Source organism: Mesoplodon mirus, assembly GCF_964341445.2.
Source record: "Mesoplodon mirus genome assembly, chromosome: 5".
NCBI lineage: Eukaryota > Metazoa > Chordata > Mammalia > Artiodactyla > Ziphiidae > Mesoplodon > Mesoplodon mirus.
Genome location: NC_138980.1, coordinates 172,411,920 through 172,430,278, shown reverse-complemented (window position 1 = coordinate 172,430,278; position 18,359 = coordinate 172,411,920). Strand labels below are relative to the sequence as shown.

The following is an 18,359-nucleotide window of genomic DNA, read 5'->3' as shown; positions in this document are numbered from 1 at the left end:
CCCAGATGTCGTCAACATCTGAGTGGATAAACTGTGGCGTCGACACAGAAGGGAATATTACTCAGTAACAGAGAGGAAAGGACTGCTGATACACACGGTAGTATGGGTGAAATCTCAAGATAATTATGCGGAAAGAAGCCAGACCGAAAAAAAAAAGAGGACCTACTGTATGATTCCGTGAATGTAATTCTTTTTTTTTAGAAAGTGCAAGCTAATCTGTAGTGGCAGAAAGCAGGCTGGTGATCGCCTGGAAGGAAGACAGAGGGAAGGATTACCGGGGGCACGGGAAGGCTCTGGGGGTGATGGAGTCACTGTCACTGTCTTGATAGCATTGATCTTTTCATGGGTTTACATGTGTCCAAACTTATCAAATTGTGTATTTTAAACGTGTGCCATTGCTTCTGTGTCCGTCAGGCCTCAGTAAAGCAGTGGTGCTGTGTCAGCCACGAGGCCACGTGGCTGGCAGTGTCGGGGCCCCCTCTCTCCCCGCAGCTGGGGCAGCCGCCTGTAATGTACACATACGTTACGGTACAGGAGGTGATTATTCCATCCCCGGGGAAGCAGGAAGCCTTTTCTCTACGCACAAACCGCTCCCAAGCCACCAGGGCCCTTTCAGTTTAATTAATTGTCCTTTCAGTTTGCTGAATGGCTGCCCAGGGACCTGGAAGAGGCAGTGGGCTTCCCAGAAGTGGGCGAGGTGCCCTGTCCCCGCCAGGCTGGAAGCAGTCCTTGTCCCAAGTTGTCTTTGCCTATCCATGTGTGCGAACACCTTGTTAACAGTCATGGCAGTGAAGGTGATCACGTGTTTCCAGTCTGTACTCCTGTCATCGACGGACTGACCTGTGTCCGGGTTGACCGTGGCCTGTGTTGGGAGTGGGGACCTGTCAGAGCCGCATGCGAATCTCCTGCCGGGCGCGGCGATGGGTTGATTTTACCATGTTATATGTTTCCTTCTTTTTGAGGGATGTAAAGCCCCCCTGTCTGAGCAGCAGTTTAATAATTAATAATGGACTGTCATGCTCTTGCTAAAAATAAAACTGTCCATCTGCTAAGTAAGAGTCAGAAGACGCATAGAAGAATGCCCGTTACGTTTAGCAGGCGTTCCCGCTGTTGGAGGGTTTTTTCTGTTTCCTGTTGCACCTGGGTTGGGTCTGGGAAGGACTGGGAATGGTCGCTGCCCTCCCCTGTCCTTTCTCTCCTTTGTGACCGTCCCCTCGGGCTCTCTGCCTGGTTGTTTCTTCACCTTGCGTCCTGCTCTGTGTCCCACTGGCCGCCGGCCCCCCTGCCACCTGCCTCCCTCTCAGCTCCCTGAGAACCGCTGCCGCCGGTCCCCTCCCGGCCCGGACCCCCCAGCCCCAGGGAAGCGGGAAGGGCCGGGCTCACAGCGCTGTCCCCGCAGCTGTGGACATGGCTGGAGGAGCTGCAGAAGGAGCTGCTGGACGACGTGTACGCCGAGTCCGTGGAGGCCGTGCAGGACCTCATCAAGCGCTTCGGGCAGCAGCAGCAGACCACGCTGCAGGTGACCGTGAACGTGATCAAGGAAGGGGAGGACCTCATCCAGCAGCTGAGGTGGGCCACGCCCCGTCCCTGTCCCCCGTCCCCGCGCGGACGCTCTGAGGTCTGCGGGGGGGCTTCCCGTCCCCCTCACTTTGTGGAACAATTAGCTATAATCCTCTGTCCAACTAGGCAGAGAACGAATAACATCCATGCGTGCGAAGGAGACCAGCGTCACTCTCTCTCTTTTCTTTTCTCTTTTTCTCTCTCACAGTTTTTTTCACTCTTACGATTTTTCTCATTATGGCATTGGCTAATACGCCTCCCCAGGATTCAGGTCTTATTAATATTTCCTTTTAACAGCTACCTAGAAATTACTGAGATTTCTTTACAAACCAGGTGAATTTAAACCTCCCAGGACCACGTCCTTCAGGCCCTGAGTGACCTGCTTTTCTACCGTGAGGTGGGCGTCACTCCTCTCAGAGTCCAGGCTCGGCAGACCTGGCCTCCGGTGGCACCAGGTGACACTCCGGTGCTCCTAGTGGCAGGAAGCGGGGAGGCAGGCTGGGGCAGAGAGCATATCCCTGTCCTTGGGTCACAGGGAGCGGTCACGTAAATGCAGCGCCCCTGCTGGATCGCTGGGGTAGCTTATCTCATTGCCCCTGACGACTTCCCGTGATGCTCACTTTTCTGAGAGTCCGGCAGACTTCCTCGATCAAGGCTCAGTTGGCTGCATTACAGCTTAGCCCCACAGCTGACGTGGCTCCACCATTTGTAGCGAACGGGTGCCATCTGTTCTCTACTTACGGAGAAAAGTGGCTGAAGGTGGAACTCAACGACATGACTCACATGACCGTCAGCCTTCTTTTAAGAGACGGGCTGTGAAGAAGTGTGGAAGGCGATCCTCAGCGTATCCTGAGGTCCAGGGAGGAAGGCCCAGCTTGTCTGGCGGGAGGGGCGGCGTGTTCTGTGTTCAGAGCGCGGCGGTCCCGCTTCCCGCCGGCTTCTTCCCTGAGGCCCCAGCCGCCGGTTCTGGCCCCCGGCAGGCTGAGACTCTCCCATCCAGTTCCTGTTTGTCCCTCTCTGCCCCTTCTCAGGGACTCCGCCATCTCCAGCAACAAGACCCCACACAACAGCTCCATCAGCCACATCGAGACGGTGCTGCAGCAGCTGGACGAGGCCCAGGCCCAGATGGAAGAGCTCTTCCAGGAGCGCAAGATCAAACTCGAGCTCTTTCTGCAGCTGCGCATCTTCGAGAGGGACGCCATCGACGTGAGTGTCCCCCCCGCCCCGGCCACCCGGGTCTGCTCCCAGAGCTCCAGCACCCCTCCTCTGACCCAGCCTTTGTGCCGGGAGGGGGAGGGGGAGGGAGGAGGGGAGGGGAGAGGGGGAGGGGGAGGGAAAGAGCGGCTCCTCCCAGCTCGGCCCTGGGAGATGGGACCTGGCTCTGGGGCAGGCAGGTGGGCAGCGGGACAGACACCACACAGCAGGACAGCGAAGCGAGCGAGCTTTGAGAGTGGATCCAGGCAGGGCTTCTACAAACAGGGCCACCTTGTCACCTTGGCTTGTTCCTCCTTGACTGGACCCCTCACAGCAGCCCCCTTGTCCTGGAAGCAGAAGCACAAGCTCAGGGCAGTGATGCTCTTCCTCCCTCCTTCCCTCCCCCCGCCATTCCTCTCCCTTCAAGAGTGAGTGTTCCCTGAGCCTGTGGTCATAAGGTTGTACGTCCCAGGAAAGCCCATTTTTTCCCCACAGAAGTGTTCTCAGGCCATCTGTAATTCTTACCTAAAAAATTGACTTTTGCACCTTATATGTGACTGGGAGAAAGAAGGACAGGTTTCTTAAGAGGGCGGTTCTTAATTCTCTGCCAGGCAAGATCTTCTATTTTTGAACTTGATGAAGTACCAGCAGAAGTAAGTATAATTGGATGACGCTGAATCTGTGTGTGAACTATGATAAAAGGAACCCGAACTCCCTGGTGAGCCTGGCTTCCTGGAGCCGGCGGGCTTCATGGCGCTGCTGGCAGGGACCTGCTGCCTGTCCAGGTACCTCCACGCATCCCAGGTGGCCCGTGCCTGGCGGCCAGAATCTGTAGAGCCAGCTGTCTCCATATCTGTCACTTGTCCTGCGTGTGGAACAGGGCCTTGAGGGCAGTGGGGTCCAGACCAAGGTGCCACCAAAGGCAGAGGGATGGCAGGGCTGCCACAGCTGAGGGCGACCGTCTGCCCGAAGTGGGCCTTGGTCCCGTCCCGAGGGGTGGTTTGGTGTGTGTGCCTCTCACAGGGGCCTTTGGTTGCTTGCTTGTCTAAACTTCCATCAGTGTTTTCATTAAAGAAAGGCCATCTTGGCTGTTTCATTGTCATCACTGGTTGATGACAAGAAAGGAGTTAAACCCTACACACGTTGCCTGGTAATAGCTACTCAAGGGCTCTGGTCTTAACCTTCCCATCCACGTGGAGCCACACGAAGAAGAGGTGCGCTGGTCTCCACTCACGGTGCCGCGGCACAGCTGCCAGGTTGGAGCGTTTGGGGGTAGCCAGGGTCAGGGCGCATCATCGGAGGGTAGCCAGGGTCAGGGTGCATCATTGGTGGGTAGCCAGTGTCAGGGTGCATCATCGGGGGGTAGCCAGGGTCAGGGTGCATCATCGGGGGGTAACCAGGGTCAGGGTTCATCATTGGGGGCTAGCTAGTGTCAGGGTTCATCATCAGGGGCTAGCCAGTGCCAGGGTGCATCGTTGGGGGGTAGCCAGGGTCAGGATTCATCATCGGGGGGTAGCCAGGGTCAGGGTTCATCATCGGGGGGCAGCCAGGGTCAGGGCGCATCATCGGAGGGTAGCCAGGGTCAGGGCGCATCATCAGAGGGTAGCCAGGGTCAGGGTGCATCATCGGGGGGTAACCAGGGTCAGGGCACATCATTGGGGGTGACCAGGGTCAGGAAGCATCATTGGAGGGTAGCCAGGGTCAGGGTGCATCATTAGTGGGCAGCCAGGGTCAGAGTGCATTGTTGGTCAGCAAGGGTCAGGGTGTATCATTGGGGGCTGACCAGGGTCAGGGTGCAGCCCTGCATGAACAGAAGAGCCAGCGTGGCTGCCTTCCTCTCTGACCTCCACTTCATAGGAATTGCTCCTGGTGACTTAACTGCTTACTGAATAGTTTCGATCAAGAAACACAGGGCAATCAGAAGTATTACTGGAAGTTTTCCTTCCAGGACATTTTGATATTTGAAATAAAATATTGGCTTTACTTGTATTAATGTTATCGCAAAGGGAAAAAAATTTTTTATTGTATCTCTACTTTCATAAAACTACTGTTTTAAAACGTAGATCAGGAACCAAAAACATACATTTTCCCCACGTGATAGCCACAGAGTTCCACATGACCTCAACAAAGCCACCGCTCTCGGCCAGGGGTAAGCGCTTTCCTAAGCTGGGAACGGAACCCTGCAGTTCGGTCACAGACCAGCTAAAATATAGTTTAAAACTTTTAATTGTCACAGCCTGAGAGCCTCTGTTCTCTGGAGTAATCCTGAAAATGTGAAAACCTGAGCAGTTTAGGCTCTGCAGGGATTTCCTCTGCTGTCTGGGAAGATGCCCCCTCTGACTGCCCATAGGAGGCATGGAGTTATCTTTGTGGTAGAAATTCATCTGTTACCTGGTCAGTTAGAAAACCCCCCCGTGTCACTTGTATTTCAGTTGAAATAGCATTTCCATCTCTCAGAAGTGGAGCAGGGTTTCCTATGGCTTAGAATATTGCTATTTCAGTCTCCAAATATTCCATATAAAATCTGCTGTGTTGGTCTAAAAAGGACAACAAAAGCCTTACGCTAGCATCTTGTGACAGTTTAGTTATGAAGAACAGTCATAACTGTGCATTTAGAAAGAAAAACAGACTTTCTAAAAATTCGGGGCTACATTTAAAAACATTGTGTCAAAGTTACTTCTTCAAAGAATCCCTGTTCAAAAAAGCCTTCCACTTTCTGGAGCTTTGTCTGTGCCACAGATTTCTTTTCTTGGCTTGTGTGGTTATTAACAGTGCTGAACATGAGGGCAGGATTTTTCCTGATGATCCTGGATCCTGACCGTCGCCAGCGTTCCTTTGTGCTCAGTGAGTGTTTTTGAATCCTGCTGCTTTTAGCACACTGACCGTTGTCTATTGTCCATTTCTTGAGTGTTTTTTGAGCCTAACGTTGTCTCAATGAGGCACTGTCGCTGAGTCTGTAACTCACCACCACACCTACCTCTCTTCTCCCTCAGTGTCAGAAAACAAACAAACATTAAGAAAGAAAGTTCCAGGACTTCCCTGGTGGCGCAGTGGTTAAGAATCCGCCTGCCAATGCAGGAGACATGGGTTCGAGCCCTGGTCCGGGAAGAGCCGACAGGCCGCGGAGCAACTAAGCCCGTGCGCCACAGCTACGGAGCCTGCGCTCTAGAGCCCACGAGCCACAACTGCTGAGCCCACGAGCCACAACTAGTGAAGCCCGTGCACCTAGAGCCCGTGCTCCGCAACAAGCCTGCGCACCACAACTAGAAAAATCCCATGCACAGCAACAAAAGACCCAATGCAGCCAAAAATAAATAAATAAAATTAATTAATTAATTTAAAAAATTCCCCTTAGAATAGAAATAAAGATTAAAGTTACGGTAATTTTCTTCCTTTTAAAAAATATTTTTCTCATAGCCTCTTGGTTTGTGTCTAATTTGGTGGTGTTTAAAATGATTATTTTATAAATTGATATAATTTAATAAATTAATATCATGTGCACATATATTATGGAGACCAAGTAATACAAGGAAGAAATCAGGAAGATCTGGGCAATAGGAATTTGGAGAAGCCTTAAGATGTTTATTACTTCCCATCTCCCAGCTGGATTCTGTGTAAACTCTCTCACATTCTCAAATTCTCGAACTAATTTCCTTACAGCTCCTGTGGACAAAGTAAATGAGGATCCATGGGAAATGCTATTTCATTGAAGTGTAGAGTATAATATTCTTTCACAAGAAGTTTTTCTCCTCCTTTCTGGATTTCATAATTTTGGTCTTAGTTTTTAAAAAGTATAGCGTGAAAGTTTTCAAACTACACAGAAGTAGTGAGAATAGTACAATGACCGTCCAGATGCTTGTCCTGTAAATTCAACGTGAGTTTGCCCCTCTTCCGTCAAGTATCCCCTTGCTATTGCTGTGCTGTAGCGTTTCAGAGGAAATCTTTGCCAGCTGATCATGTTTCAGTCCTAAAGGCTTTGTGAATATCTCTAAAAAATAGGCTATTTTCTTGCATAACCACATCCTAAGCACCTCGCCGTTAAGAGTGATGCTCTGTTGTCGGCTAACACCCAGCCTCTGTTCAGATCTCTGCAAGTGCTGCAGAGAAGAGGCACGTGGGGTCTGCCCCTGCGTTTGGCGGTTAGTCTTTTCATCTAGACTCCTCCCCCCACCCGCCCTTCTCTTTTTCCCGTGTTGTGACTTGTTGAAATAACGTTCAGTTGTCAGAGGAACCAGGTCCCACGTTTTGCATTTTCGCACTTGATCTCTGGTAGGCTGTTTAACTGCTTTTCTTTTCTCGGCATTTCCTGCAACCTTAGAAGGCAGATGGGAAGACCCAGTTAGGTTCGGGTTCCTTTAGGTGCCAGAAGCTGCACAGGTGGCTCAGCATGGCTCCTCCTGTCAGGAGGCGTGTGCTGTCTGGTCCCGCATCTGCAGGGATTCTGCGGGCGGTCTTTGGGGCAGGAGGTGCAGCCTGGTCCCCGTCAGCCTCTCGGGATAGTTCACTGGGCGCTGATGACCTTTACCTGAACAGGTGTTGTAGTAGTAGGTTTTTTGTTTTTTTTTTTTTTGGTTACAAAGAAGTTTTCTAATTTTATTGTTTCTACATTTAATAGCTAGATTTAACCTTAAAGAGGAACTTTCCTTCATCGTTGTGTGCTTAAATAATTAATTTTCTCCTTTAAGAACCAAATTTGTGGATAAAGGTTGGTTCCCTTTACTCAAAACCAAAGAGCTTTTCATTGCATGTCTGGCTTTTTAGCTCTTCTTTTTTTAACATCATTAGGAATTAATGGACTTTCGTATACTCAGTGTATTTTATTCAATTGTGGTAAAGTTTTTTAGGGTCTGATGGTCCCAGTCACCCGGCTCCCGTGTCCTTTGGACACAGTCGCCTTATTCTCTTCCTTCCCTACCTGGCACAGTGAGATGTCACAGCAGATATTCATTTTGTAAGTCTTGGTCCTAAGCAGATACTTTGCTCTGTCAGATCATCTCAGACCTTGAGTCGTGGAACGACGAGCTTTCCCAGCAAATGAATGACTTTGACACGGAGGACCTCACAATAGCAGAGCAGCGCCTGCAGCACCACGCGGACAAGGCTCTGACCATGAATAACCTGACCTTCGACGTCATCCACCAGGGGCAGGACCTCCTGCAGTATGTGAACGAGGTGCAGGCCTCCGGTGAGCAGCGCGTGCCGCCCTGGGGCGGGTTCGTGTCCCCGCACGAACGCATCTGGTTCCTTTCAGGGTCACTTCCCCCTGTGACTGCGGTGTTATGAATACCTGCTCTCTGGAAGGAAACGTTTTGCTTTCTTTCACCACATAATAGGATCACATTTAACACTGGCTAGTGTACTTGCCCGTAATATTCCTGCACGTTATTTCAAGTGGCACGAACTTTCGTTTTACAAATTATATATCGTTGGATCTCCATGAATGAAATGTAAACCCCAAGAAAATATTTTCATGTCCTGTATTTTTTTCTTAGTTTATATTTTACCAGCAGATGTCACTGTAGGCTCAAAAACGTAGAGGGAACCATAGTGTTAGAAACTTAGCAACAACCTGTGTCCTACGTTAGTCATTTTACACAAGTCAAAGTAAATGCTTCCTCAAGAGTGAACGGGTATACAGTGGATAACAACGGAAACAAACTGACGTTTGTGCATTTAAAAAGGGCTCACTGGGCTTCCCTGGTGGCACAGTGGTTGAGAGTCCGCCTGCCGATGCAGGGGACACGGGTTCATTCCCTGGTCCAGGAGGATCCCACATGCCACGGAGCGGCTGGGCCCATGAGCCACAGACGCTGACCCTGCGCGTCCAGAGCCTGTGCTCCGCAGCGGGAGAGGCCACAACAGTGAGAGGCTCGCGTACCACAAAAAAAAAAAAGGACTCACTTTCACCAGATATCAGTGTAGGAGCAGAAGTACATTGATAGGATGTGGGTTTGCTTTGATTAGCTGTACGTTATATTTGGCTTTGGACCACATCGAATTTATCCTCTGAGACATGCTCGGAGGCAGGCATAAACCTCTGCTGCCTCTGACCTCCTCAGACTTGACCTTCACAGTAATAGCTTGGCCCGGGCAGGTAGTTCACACATGCAGCATGTACGTCATGCTCCCTTAAGAACAGGTTGAGTTACGGTTTTCTCAGGGTATATGCCCAGGAGTGGGATTGCTGGGTCGTATAGTAGCTCTATTTGTAATTTTTTAAGGAACTTCCATACTGTTCTCCATAGTGGCTGTATCAGTTTACATTCCCACCAGCAGTGCAAGAGGGTTCCCTTTTCTCCACACCCTGTCCAGCATTTATTGTTTCTAGATTTTTTGATGATGGCCATTCTGACCTGTGCAAGGTGATACCTCATTGTAGTTTTGATTTGCATTTCTCTAATGATTAGTGATGTTGAGCATCCTTCCATGTGTTTGTTGGCCATCCATATATCTTCTTTGGAGAAAACCGTAATTCAAAAAGAGTCAAGTATCACAATGTTCATTGCAGCACTATTTACAATAGCCAGGACATGGAAACAACCTAAGTGTCCATGAATGGATAAAGAAGATGTGGCACATATATACAATGGAATATTACTCAGCCATAAAAAGAAATGAAATTGAGCTATTTGTAATGAGGTGGATAGACCTAGAGTCTGTCATACAGAGTGAAGTAAGTCAGAAAGAGAAAGACAAATACCATGTGCTAACACATATATGTGGACTCTTAAAAAGAAAAATGGTTCTGATGAACCTAGGGGCAGGACAGGAATAAAGATGCAGATGTAGAGAATGGACTTGAGGACACGGGGAGGGGGAAGGTTAAGCTGGGATGAAGTGAGAGAGTGGCAATGACATATATATACTACCACATGTAAAATAGGTAGCTAGTGGGAAGCAGCCACAAAGCACAGGGAGATCAGCTCGGTGCTTTGTGACCACCTAGAGGGGTGGGATAGGGAGGGTGGGAGGGAGACGCAAGAGGAAGGGAATATGGGAACATATGTATATGTATAACTGATTCACTTTGTTATAAAGCAGAAACTAACACACCATTGTAAAGCAATTATACTCCAATAAAGATATTAAAAAAAAAAAAAGAAAAGAACAGGTTGAAGTGCTGTTTGAATTCCGGGCCTCCCTTCAATGTCCGCAGGCGTGGAGCTGCTTTGCGACAGAGACGTGGACATGGCCACCCGGGTCCAGGACTTGCTGGAGTTTCTCCACGAGAAGCAGCAGGAGCTGGATTTAGCAGCCGAGCAGCATCGGAAGCACCTGGAGCAGTGTGTGCAGCTCCGCCACCTGCAGGCCGAAGTGAAGCAGGTAAACAAATGGCCGGAGTGAAGGGGACCCAGCCGACAAGCAAGCGCTCGATGAGCGCTCTCCCGGTGGCTCGGATGTGTAGGCCTTGCGGCACATTGTCCCTGATCAGAACACAGCTGTCCTGGTGTAGAATACAACACACCCCCTGACACACCACAGCCAATGTGTAAAATTGAGCCAGTGCCTGGGCAGCTCTGTGTTTACTCTGTAGTGGAAAAGCCTTGGTCACCCAGCAAATGGTCACTTGAGAGTCACCTCCACTTAGCTTGTTTTGTTATTGGTCGTCTCTTGCCTGAAACCCTGAGCACATTGCTTCCCAGGCTGAATAACTATATGATTTATTTTTTTGCCCCAAATAGACTGTTATCAGTCTGGCCAGGATCACAGGCTGTGTATGGCTGGGGTGTTCTTGTGTTATCAGGATACGATACTGCCATCTCCCAGATAGCATGGCAAAATAAAAATGGGACATTTGGAGGAGATTGCTTTTGGTTCAGTGCCAGTGGGATTCCATGCGTATGTATATTTAGCATGTCCATGACATTTTATCACGCGAGCGGGGAAACCATGGAAGTATGGCTTTCTGGGATTCTTGTAGATGTATAGAAAAGCATCTGTTTGATTGGAGGGGACTTAATGGTTGCCAAATGGCTGTTGTAGCCCCAGCTATCACCTCCACATTCCAGGTATCAGGGAAGGGAAAGCATATCAAGAAAGAGGCAACACCTGGATCAGAAAAGAAATGTTTTCCCCAAATGGCCCAGAAGCCCCTGCTTTGATCTCAGTGGCTAGAATTGTGTCATATCTGCAACCAAGCTGTCATAGGAGCTGAGAACTGGCTTTATTTTAAGCTCTTTCCCAAGTTGGGATTTTCTGAGTAAAGGACATGAGGAAAATAGGTACTAGTTAAGTAACCAGCAGTTTCTACCACAAATGATTACCCAGAATGACCTTCCACATCCCTGTGGCTTCCATGGTCAGAACTGACTTCTCATTCTGTGATGCTAAGAATCTGGTGGTGTGGCCCTGAGCATTAGCGGACAGCTAAATTCATCCTTGGGTTAGTGTGCTGCCTTAACACTGACTCTAAAGTGGAAAATATGTTAGTGACATAAAACAGTTCCCTTATCAAGCAGTTGGCTAATTCTGCATGTTCATGAGGCCTAAAAGGAGTGAAAGATACATATTTTTGAGTATCAGGGAATTCTTTGCAATTGTAGGTTTTCTCGTATGTGATCCTCAGTCTGTTTTGACCTGTGGACTGATGATCAATCCTCCGGACCCTCCACCTTTTCCAGTTCCCCCTTGAAACTAAACATGACAGAATTAATTTTAAAATGCAGCCCTTACGATCAGATACCAGGGAAGGGTAGCAGGCTGTTGGCAGTGGGATCACGAGGAAATCCCTGCTTCGTAGCTAAGTGAGCAGCTCGACGGCCGCGCGCTCGGACTGCGTCGCTGCTGGTCCACGGCCTGGATGCCCCAGAGGGGCTGCTAAAGGGAGTTCCCCTGTGTCGTGTTTCAGGTGCTGGGCTGGATCCGCAACGGAGAGTCAATGCTGAACGCCGGACTCATCACGGCCAGCTCGTTGCAGGAGGCGGAGCAGCTGCAGAGGGAGCACGAACAGTTCCAGCACGCCATCGAGGTGCGGACGCCCGGCCTGGCCTCGGAACCCGGCCTCTCCAACCTCAGGGCCAGCCTGTTAAGTCCCCTCTCACGGCACTGACCCTGGGAGCCGATGGGGGTTCAGTGGAACCCAAAACGGCTGCGCTTACGAGCCTGCAGTTGGTTACAAGAGGGGGAAGCAGTCTGGCAACTGCAGTGATGGGAGGCTGTCCACGCCCACCAGGGCGACCTCACCGCAAGGGCCCCAGAGGCCGGGGGTGGCTCTTGCTGTCCCCTTGCTGGATGCACCTCACCTGTCAGGAACATCTCGGCACTGGGGAGCCCAAGCTGGGGTCTCGGCTGAGGTTTTTCACATTTTGCTCATGTTACAGGCACAGTTGCTGCTGTGTAACCCGTCTTGAAAAATCAGGGCACTCGGGGTGGCTCTTGAGGACCAGGTGCCAATCACCAGTTCCATTTTCCCCATAAACAGTTCTGTGCACAGAGCTCCTGTGACCCTGGGGAAAAGCAGTGTCCCTCACCAGAGGGTTTTGTGCCTCGACGGGGTCAGTGCTGTGCCGGGACTTGAGCAAAATGGCTTGGCCAATCACTCTCACAGCATATGGATTAATTCATTTTAGTATTTTTGCAGGGTGGGGGAGTTAATGATTGTGACGGGTGGTCTCAAGGCACAGTCAAGGGAAAAAGAGCATTTGATTATAGAAAACTTGTTTCCTGCTCTAGTTATATACATATTCTCAGCCCGAGATGAAAACCAAAGAAATTACCATTAATTTCTTCCCTAGATTAATTTACTCTCAACTATTCAGCGCCAGTGGACAGACACTAACACTTCTCCCTGAGGCCCAGACTCTGGGTGAATCTTTTGAAAATCGTACCCTGTGCCAAGTGCCTTCTAGTAATTAAATCACTGATGCGCCTCACCATCTGGGTAACGGACAGGATTACGCTGGGTACAGTGTTTTATGGGGCCATTAGTACCACTTCAGGTGAAAGGCAAAATTTTGCCATTGTTTAAAAAAAGAGAAGACTCTGTGTCCACAGAGACCCATGTGCCTCCCCGTGACGGCTGCCCTGCCAGGCCCTCTGGTTTCCCCGAGGAACCTGACCTCAGCCCCTCACAGAAGCTTCCAGTGAGGATACGAGAGCAGGAGTTGTTGCCGGATTTGCCAGTTTGTTTTCATGGATTCATTGTCTGGCGTGGACCTCCAGAGAACACAGTTGGCTCATTTTTAGCTTTTAACTGTGTTTCTCTCGTTCTCTTTTTTTAGATCAGTAGTTTTTGGAAACCTTTTACTCGAGTCCAACGTTTAAGGTAAAAGTGAGATAAAGAGCATTCGCTTAGGCCACCTTTTTCTCCACTTGTTCATTAGCCCCTGGCTGCTATTATAAGAAGAATCCATAGGAATAATAAACTTGGAACATTTCAACAGCTTTTTTAGAATATTGGCTGCTAAGGGTTTTTCCTGCTATTTCTCAAATGCTGGAAACTCCACAACCAAGACCCATTCTGCAGAGTCCTAAGGCAGTTCATCCTTCCTTGGGTAAATATAAATAGTTGTTGGTAGGCATAAAAGCTTTTTTTTAACTAACCTGTCAGCTGCGGTTTTCGAGGCATCCTAGTGCGTGTTAACTGAAGTCGTTTCCGTAAAAGCACGCGGACAGCAGAGCTGCGGGCTTCCCGCTCCTTCCCAGTGAGCGCGCGACACCCCCGTTGAAGAGCTTTCTGCTCTCTCCCCCCCTTAGAAGACCCACCAGAGCGCCCTGCAGGTGCAGCAGAAGGCAGAAGCCATGCTGCAGGCCAACCACTACGACATGGACATGATCCGGGACTGTGCCGAGAAGGTGGCCTCACACTGGCAGCAGCTCATGCTCAAGATGGAGGACCGGCTGAAGCTGGTGAACGCGTCCGTGGCCTTCTACAAGACCTCGGAGCAGGTAGGGCTCCCGCCGGTCCGCCTGCCGAGCCTGACTGCCCGGCACGGCTCAGTCCTTACCTCGCCAGTCCTTCCCGGGCCAGGCGAGCAGAGAAAAGCGGCATTGTGGAATTAAGATTATTCTTGCTTCCCTTACGTATCAAAGAATAACAGGTCGGAAAGGATCTGAGGAGACGTCCCTTTTCTTCTCATTTAGATGGATGGCCTGACACAGGGCAGAGAGAGGCGGGAAACTCACCCTGTATCTTGTCCTTGTTCTGAAAGGCCTGCGTGGCCGCACGCCAGGTGGTGGTCCCGGCCCTCGGGCCAGCACTTGTCGTCCCATGGGTGCCGAGTGGTCCCTCTGAGCCCGGAGTCTCTCCTGCCACAGGTCTGCAGTGTCCTCGAGAGCCTGGAGCAGGAGTACAAGAGAGAAGAGGACTGGTGTGGGGGGGCCGACAAGCTGGGCCCCAACTCTGAGACGGACCACGTCACCCCAATGATCAGCAAGCACCTTGAGCAGAAGGAAGCGTTCCTGAAGGTACGGGGCCGGCCTTCCATGTCTGGTGCCTCAGTGATGGGGTTCGAAGCCCCCCGAGGGTCCGCCTGAGCCGGTGGGGCATCCGGACCGTCAGCCCCACAGCTGCGGCCACTCCTCCGGCCCCGCCTGCCTCACAGCGCCCCTGCCCTGGAGAGAGATTGCGGTGACCCTACCTCAGCCATAAGTCAGCTGATCGGAGAAGATCTTAAAATCTTAGTTCAGTTGTTGTTTGTACTCTCCTTCTAGTTTCACAGAGAGAGAGCTAGATAGGAACCTGTGTGCATAAAGAACGGGTGGAAGTCACAATACCGAGTGATCCTGAACAGACACACGCAGAGAGGTTGATTTGGGGGAACAAAAATGCCTAGAGCTTAAAATAATCTTCCTTTGGAAATTCAGCCTTTTGAGGAATAAAGACTGTCTCAGAACACGTGTGAGCCCAGTGTAGAGTGGGCACAAAGCAGGAACACCCCTTGTGGTTCACAGGACCAGTTACTAATGCTGTACTTATTCAGGAAATGTTTCCTACAAGAGAAATTTAATCCCATTCAAGGCCTGGCTGGAAGTTTTAACTCTGAGAAGCGTTAAATGAGGCACTTATCAAGCCTGCTTTGTCATTTGTATACATAGTCACACCTGAGTTACTGGTGTGCTTTGCAACAATTAAATTTTAAAAAGCGGTCAAAATGTTTAGATTCATTGACTTTGAATGTTTCCACGGTGCATCCTTGCATTTGTGAAAAAGACCTCCTGAGGTTCTGCTGGTGGCCACCCCGACCTATGAAAAATAGGTGTGGTGTTTACTTTCCATGTTGCTTGGTTTAGTTTTCCTCATCGCTCCAGCATCCTGACCTCTCTGACACCACTTCCTGTCACATTTAATCATTTCTGTTTCTGTTTCATTTCTGAAAGTGATCCTCTGAGCTGGCAGAGAGTTATTGTTTAGTCCCGGAGAACAAATTGTAACTCTTTGAAAATTCTTACCTGGTAACTTATTATGAGCTTCCACCACAGAGATTTTCTTTTTAAGCAAATCAAAGTGGGAAAACAGTTGGAGCTTCCCAGGGTCATTAGTTGTAACTATTCCAAACAGGACCTGAAAGCCCCACCCCTGCTGGTCAGTGCTGTTTAAGTTTAGGAAAGGTCCAGGGCTGCTGGGATGTTTTGAGGTGGAATCGTTACCATCGCCTCGCTTTCTCTGGAATCCATTTAGTATGAAACAAAATTACATACTACTTAGTTAATATAATTAAGAAAGATATTTAGGTAAAATTACAAAACAAAAATAACCAGAGACCTGGTCAGATTTTTGCATTCAACTAGGATTATGTCTTTGGTGCGTTGGATATCTTTAAACTTCTTATTACGGAAGTTTAAAAATGCATATGGAAATTAAGAGAATGGATAATGAACCCCCATGTACTTCTCACCCAGCTTCAATAATTACCAACATATGGGCATATGCCCACCTTTACTGGATTATTTTAAATTCTAGATATTACACCATTTTATTTATAAAGACCTCTGTGTGTATCTAAGCATTAAATTCTACCTTTCTAAAACCATTCTACAACCACAATACCATTATTGGACCTGAAAAATTAACAGTAACTCTTATTTTATATAAAATCCAATGGTGTTCACATTTCTCTGATTATCCCATAAATGTGTTTTCTATACGTGGTCTTAATCAAAATCCAAACAAGACCATGCATTGATTTGATTGGTATGTCTCTTAAGTCTCTTTTAGTCTAAATCCCACCCTCCCTTTTGTTAGCATTTGTTAATTGAAGAAATAAGTTATTCATACTGTGGAATTTCCCTCATTCTGGATTTGGTAATTGCATCCTGTGGAGTCATTTAGCACCATCCCGGATTCTCCACCTTTCTGTTAGTTGTGTTGAGGGCCTTGATCCGGTTCAGGTTTAAGTGAGTGTGTGGGGTACACTTAGGGTACCTGTTGGGTGGTGGTGTGTACTTCCAGCGGCATTGCTCCAGGACACACACAGGTCTGCTTCTCCTGCTGTCTCTGCGATATGAGGGCTTTTCAGTGCTTCAGAGGTCGTAAGTCCATGTCATCTGTTGTGTACTTCCCCATCAGCCTTTCACCCACTGGGTTTGGTAGCCGGTGGTGATATTGTTTCATTAGGAGTTGCAACATGGTGGCATTCTAGCATTCTTTCTGCCTTGATTAGCTGCAGTTATCCCCTCCTCAGCTATTTGGTTATGCTAAAATAGAGTTTGTCCAAAAAAAGGTTGGGGGGGGGAGGTAAATGCTTGATTCCTTCCCTTTGTTTATGATTTTCAGAATAATGATCTGTTGCCCTAGCAACCTCTGCGTAGGATTAATTTGTTCTTTTAGTATCATCGTGGGTTTTAACATTTGGTGCGTTTCAATCAGTTACAGTCATTTATCTTTCTATACTCAACTTGTCCCACTAGTGGGAGCCCCTTCAAGTCAGGTGGCTCAGATGTCCTTTTGATGTAACCGTAGCAGTCTTTATGGCTTCCTTGCTGTTTGGTATGACAACTTATTTCAGTCTTATCAGTAGAGACTCATGATGTATTTTTCTCTTCATTTAAAAAAAAAAAGAAAGAGGTATTGCAGCTCCATCTACTGAAAAGGCCTTGGAATGATGACCAGCCCGATGATAACGAGCATCCCTAGTGCCCACATTGTGGGCTTTCAGGGCCATTTACCACAAGAAGGAGACGGAGCTCCTTGAAAAAAAGATTGATTCCAGATCTGGGCTAGGAAATGTGCAAGATATTTCCAACTATAATTAAGGAATTTTTTTCCTGAACCATTTTGATTTTATATTTATATCTCATTTCTCTTAAATAAAACTTTTTAAGATACATGAATGAAATTACTTACTCAGTTTACAAACGTGGAATATCAGTTTTCTATTACCACAATAACAAACCACCCCACAATTCAATGGCTTAAACCAGGGGTTAGCAAGCTAAGCCCTGAGGGCTAAATCTGGCCACTCCCATTCACTTAAATATCATTCGAGGCCGCTTTCATCTACAATGGGCAGGTTGAGTAGTTGCAACAGAGAGATGGAGACCACCTGACTCGGAGAGCTGAAAATATTTACTGTCTGCCCTTTATAGACATCCCGGTGCAGCTTAGCCAGGTCCTCTGACTCAGGGTTTCTCCTAAGACTGTGATCAAGTTGTTGGTCAGGGATGTGGTCACCTCAAGGCTCGACTGGGGAAGGGCTTTACTTCCTCTTGGGCTGCAGGCCACGGATCACCCTCAGTCCCTGGCCACCTGGACCTTACCATGGGGCAGCTCTCAACATAGCAGCTAGGTTCAGCAGAGCAAGGGCTCCAAGACAGAGATTTTTTTTAAAGTTGAAATAGGATTTAGTCTATGTATTCTCCAGACACAGATTGGCCAGGTGAATGCTTTAGATTAAGACTGGTGTTAGAGCCACGTGATGTCATCCATATACATTGAAGATGCATGTCTGTATGAGTCACATGAACATGTTGCTCTGCATTATTTCTTAGGCTTGCACGCTTGCTAGGAGAAATGCAGATGTCTTCCTGAAATACCTGCACAGGAACAGCGTGAACATGCCTGGAATGGTGACACATATCAAAGCCCCTGAACAACAAGTGAAAAGTGAGTACACCTAGGAGTCAGCTGACTGATGAGCTTGACAAGACGTGTTTTAAAATCTTGGTCCAGGGCTTCATTTGGAATGTCCTTTTCATATCATTAAAGTTCTCCTAAGTTATCTTATTTTAATAATAAAACATTAAACATATATAGCTTGATAATTTACTGAATAAAGTTGAAGTATATAGACAGGGAGAAAATGCAGCATGTTCAGGATATTTATTGGCACCGGCTGTTTTGTTAAAAGTAAGTGAAAATATAAATCGGGAAAAAATGAAAGCCAGAATTATCTACAGGCCAAATACTTTTAAAAGTTTAAATCACAAAAATTATATACCCATTCATTTCTATAATATATCAGTTTTATATACTTAAAGCATTATTAATAAAAGCAAGTTGCCAAAGAATGTTATATAGATAGATGGGTATCATTTGAGTTTAAAAATGTACAAAACCGTACACACACACACACACACACACACACACGCACGCACACACGCACGCACGCATAGAAAAAGACCTGGGAACAATTATACTAAACTGTAAGTAGGGTTGTTATGGGTGG

The 18,359-nt window shown here is 48.2% G+C and overlaps 1 protein-coding gene across 3 annotated transcripts in view; it reads left to right on the top strand.

Annotated features, from left to right (window-relative positions):
• The window catches only part of TRIO (trio Rho guanine nucleotide exchange factor), a gene marked incomplete at its 5' end in the record, with an annotated part of 386,080 nt that overhangs the window by 237,035 nt on the left and 130,686 nt on the right, over nt 1-18,359 (top strand). For all 3 annotated transcript variants that reach the window (XM_082621961.1, XM_082621962.1, XM_082621960.1), the window contains 8 exons: nt 1,400-1,569; nt 2,592-2,766; nt 7,744-7,939; nt 9,911-10,077; nt 11,603-11,722; nt 13,450-13,641; nt 14,011-14,160; nt 17,683-17,797. In XM_082621961.1, coding sequence (XP_082478087.1) covers nt 1,400-1,569; nt 2,592-2,766; nt 7,744-7,939; nt 9,911-10,077; nt 11,603-11,722; nt 13,450-13,641; nt 14,011-14,160; nt 17,683-17,797 — 1,285 coding nt within the window. The remainder of the gene's footprint in view (nt 1-1,399; nt 1,570-2,591; nt 2,767-7,743; nt 7,940-9,910; nt 10,078-11,602; nt 11,723-13,449; nt 13,642-14,010; nt 14,161-17,682; nt 17,798-18,359) is intronic.